The sequence below is a fragment of the Salmo salar genome, chromosome ssa10 (genome assembly GCF_905237065.1).
Source record: "Salmo salar chromosome ssa10, Ssal_v3.1, whole genome shotgun sequence".
NCBI lineage: Eukaryota > Metazoa > Chordata > Actinopteri > Salmoniformes > Salmonidae > Salmo > Salmo salar.
Genome location: NC_059451.1, coordinates 125,449,701 through 125,452,839, shown reverse-complemented (window position 1 = coordinate 125,452,839; position 3,139 = coordinate 125,449,701). Strand labels below are relative to the sequence as shown.

Below are 3,139 nucleotides of genomic sequence, written 5' to 3'. Positions count from 1 at the left end.
TTATGTATCAAGCCAAACGTAGAGATGTTGACGTTGTCAGAGTTACTGTTGTATCTTCAATGTATTTAAGGCACTCTGTTAAGGCTTGATGCATATTCTTCATTACATTTAAATATTTATTTGCAGGTGAGAAAGGACAGAGATTCATATATTTGATGGTTTCTTTGAAAGAATCCTGCATGAAAAAAGTTATGATTTACAACCTTTACCCTGGCATTGTTGAATACACATGTCTGGTGTTCAACCTTCCCAAGTTCTCTCACGTCACCCCGCTCCCCCGCTCTCTCCACTGGATTCCAGTTGAAGCTCGCATCCGCTACAAGACCATGGTGCTTGCCTACGGAGCTGTGAGGGGAACGGCACCTCCGTACCTTCAGGCTCTGATCAAGCCCTACACCCAAACAAGGGCACTGCGTTCATCCACCTCTGGCCTGCTCGCCTCCCTACCTCTGAGGAAGCACAGTTCCCGCTCAGCCCAGTCAAAACTGTTCGCTGCTCTGGCACCCCAATGGTGGAACAAGCTCCCTCATGACGCCAGGACAGCGGAGTCAATCACCACCTTCCGGAGACACCTGAAACCCCACCTCTTTAAGGAATACCTAGGATAGGATAAAGTAATCCTTCTAACCCCCCCTTAAATGATTTAGATGCACTATTGTAAAGTGGTTGTTCCACTGGATATCATAAGGTGAATGCACCAATTTGTAAGTCGCTCTGGATAAGAGCGTCTGCTAAATGACTTAAATGTAAATGTAAATGTATAACTGTTATAATGAGGTTACAGTACTGCTGTGTCCAGTTAGACAAGTCATTCCACTAGATGGTGGTGCTGCGTAATAAATAACGAGTACAGGAGGAAATATATCTTGGAAATACAGTACATGGCATTCAGAAATCTACAGTGCAACCCCAACAGTTAAAGAAACATAAATAAACATACCTGACTGTATTTCCAACCTTCATTTCAGTACTATCAGAAATATACACTAATATTAAGTTGCTCTGGATAATAGTCTGCTAAATAACTAAAATGTCAATATAATCTAAAACATATTTTAAATAAGCATGGCAATCAGAAACATACAGTACTAACAGAAATATTCTGTACATATCAGAAATATATAATATATTTTAGATAAATGTGTATTACCATATTTACAACCTTTTAACATTTAATAGTTTTGGTGCGATACTCCCAGATTCCACTGTCTTTAATGATACACGGTGTGTTGCTTTGAAGCGCAGGTATGACTCCAGACATCTAATTGCCACATCATCCACCTCGGGGTCAAACTTGTTAGCGATAAGGTGGTGTTGGTTTAGGAGCCACTGAAGGTCTCCAGCTCCATAGACACACACAGCTCTCCTGTAGGTCCCGGAGCAGTGGGGGTAGGGGGCTCCGCTCCTCACATCCCCAGCCAGGTAGCTCCACCTCACTACCCTGGCCATGGAGTTCATATCAGACTGCTGGTACTTACTGTTGTGGGGGTTGGAGCCTGGGACAGAGGGCATCCGCTGCAGAGTCGCCCACAGGTGTTCATCAGGACTATAGGTGTCCTTCTCCCACTCCAGCAGAACTCGGACCTCCTGACTCTTCATCACGTGACGGACGAAGGCCCTGGATACCACAAAGTAGGCGTTGCCAGAGAACATGGGGGTGTTGATTGGTGGAGGGGTCTTCTTAACCTCTGTCCTGACCACGGTGTCGGTGACGTTGTGGTGGAACTGCCATCTGCCCTTCTTATAGTTGTTGGTGACCTCTGACTCCATGCTGTTCTTCCCGTTCAGCAGCTTGAGGGCCTGGACCATCTCAGCGTTGGTCTTAATGGGGAAGTCGGTTCCACAGGTGTTGAGAAGGTATCTCCACTGGACAGGTGACTTTAGCAGGTCCTCCATGCAGTTCAGGTCAGCCTGCACTCTGGACCAGGAGGCGTAGATCACACTCTCTGTCTTACTGGCCACAAACACATTGGGTAAGCAGGAAGCAATAGCTCTCACTGCACTCCTGAAGTCCTCGGATGATTTCTGGTCGATGTGGACGCAGTAGACGTTCTGCGGAGTGTACAAAGCACGCAGGAGCCTCTCAAACATCTCAATCTTCTCGTGGATGACCATGGAGTAGGCGATGGGGAACTCCTTTTCCTCCTGGCTCAGAGGAACGGTGATGAACCCTCTGTCTGCAACGTACCTCTGACAGTCCTGAGTTACGTTGTGGTAGAACTCCTCTGACAGCAGCTGCTGCTTCTTCATGGTCTTCAGCAGGAGGCTGAGCTGCTCACTCTCCAGACCCTCCATGTCTCCTTGGATGATGGCTGAGCAGGCCGGCAAGTCTGCAGCGTAGTGCAGAGGGAGGAGGTCTGGAGAGCGGAGAGGCTTCCTGTCAGAGCAGGGTCTGAGAGCGGCCCACAGGAACAAACAGACAGAGCCACTTACTATGATCAGAGATAAGTTCCTGAAGACTCTCTGAGAGCTTGACAACCGAAGTGGAGACATGCCTAGTCTTCTATTATCTAACTATGTAGTATTCTCTGTACGGTAGCAGTGACGGTCTATGTGGTGGTATTAGTATCTACATCTAAGTAGTTGCCCACTGCTGCTCAACTGAGTAATGTGTCTCGCTCATACCTCAGAGCTAAAAAAAGTCTTGCACCTCAGGATAAAAGGAAATCTGTATCATTGACTTTAGTGGGCATGGTCTGTGTGCATGGGGTAAACACTCTAGTTGGCATGGGAGTGGCTCAGGAGTGGCTCAACCTGTAGTACGCAATGCATGGTTTCACATGTATATGGATCAATTCATGGTCGACTGACATTTTGTGGGTGAGGAGAGCGCTGGACATCTTGTTGATATGACATGCATTACCACAGACTTTTACCAACGGATGAGCGGCTTAAATTAAAGAAATTTGAATGTCTTTGAACGTCAGAGAGTTGGCTCAACTAACGTTGGACCAGAGCTAGCCCTTGATCAAGACTCAGTTCCATTACATTACACATAATATAGCCTAGAATTTTCCAGAGCTAGACCAGAGTTAGCTAACAAGCAAGCTAACAAACCTGCTTGTGCAGACTGGCACCAAAATTCAAATAAAAACATGTCTTACCTTTTTGTAGTTAATAAATCCAATGAGAAATGTGA

General features: G+C 46.3%; 1 protein-coding gene across 1 annotated transcript; it reads right to left on the bottom strand.

Annotated features, from left to right (window-relative positions):
- Window positions 1-543: 543 nt before the first annotated feature.
- Window positions 544-2,697, bottom strand: LOC106561859 (beta-1,3-galactosyl-O-glycosyl-glycoprotein beta-1,6-N-acetylglucosaminyltransferase 3-like). The gene has a single exon (XM_014126126.2). The coding sequence runs from the start codon at window positions 2,491-2,493 to the stop codon at window positions 1,156-1,158; it is 1,338 nt and encodes a 445-aa protein (XP_013981601.1). The 5' UTR covers window positions 2,494-2,697; the 3' UTR covers window positions 544-1,155.
- Window positions 2,698-3,139: the final 442 nt, after the last annotated feature.

Bases quoted from the DNA above. Each gene is read 5' to 3' on its own strand.
- LOC106561859 (XM_014126126.2), bottom strand. From the start codon at position 2,493: ATGTCTCCACTTCGGTTGTCAAGCTCTCAGAGAGTCTTCAGGAACTTA.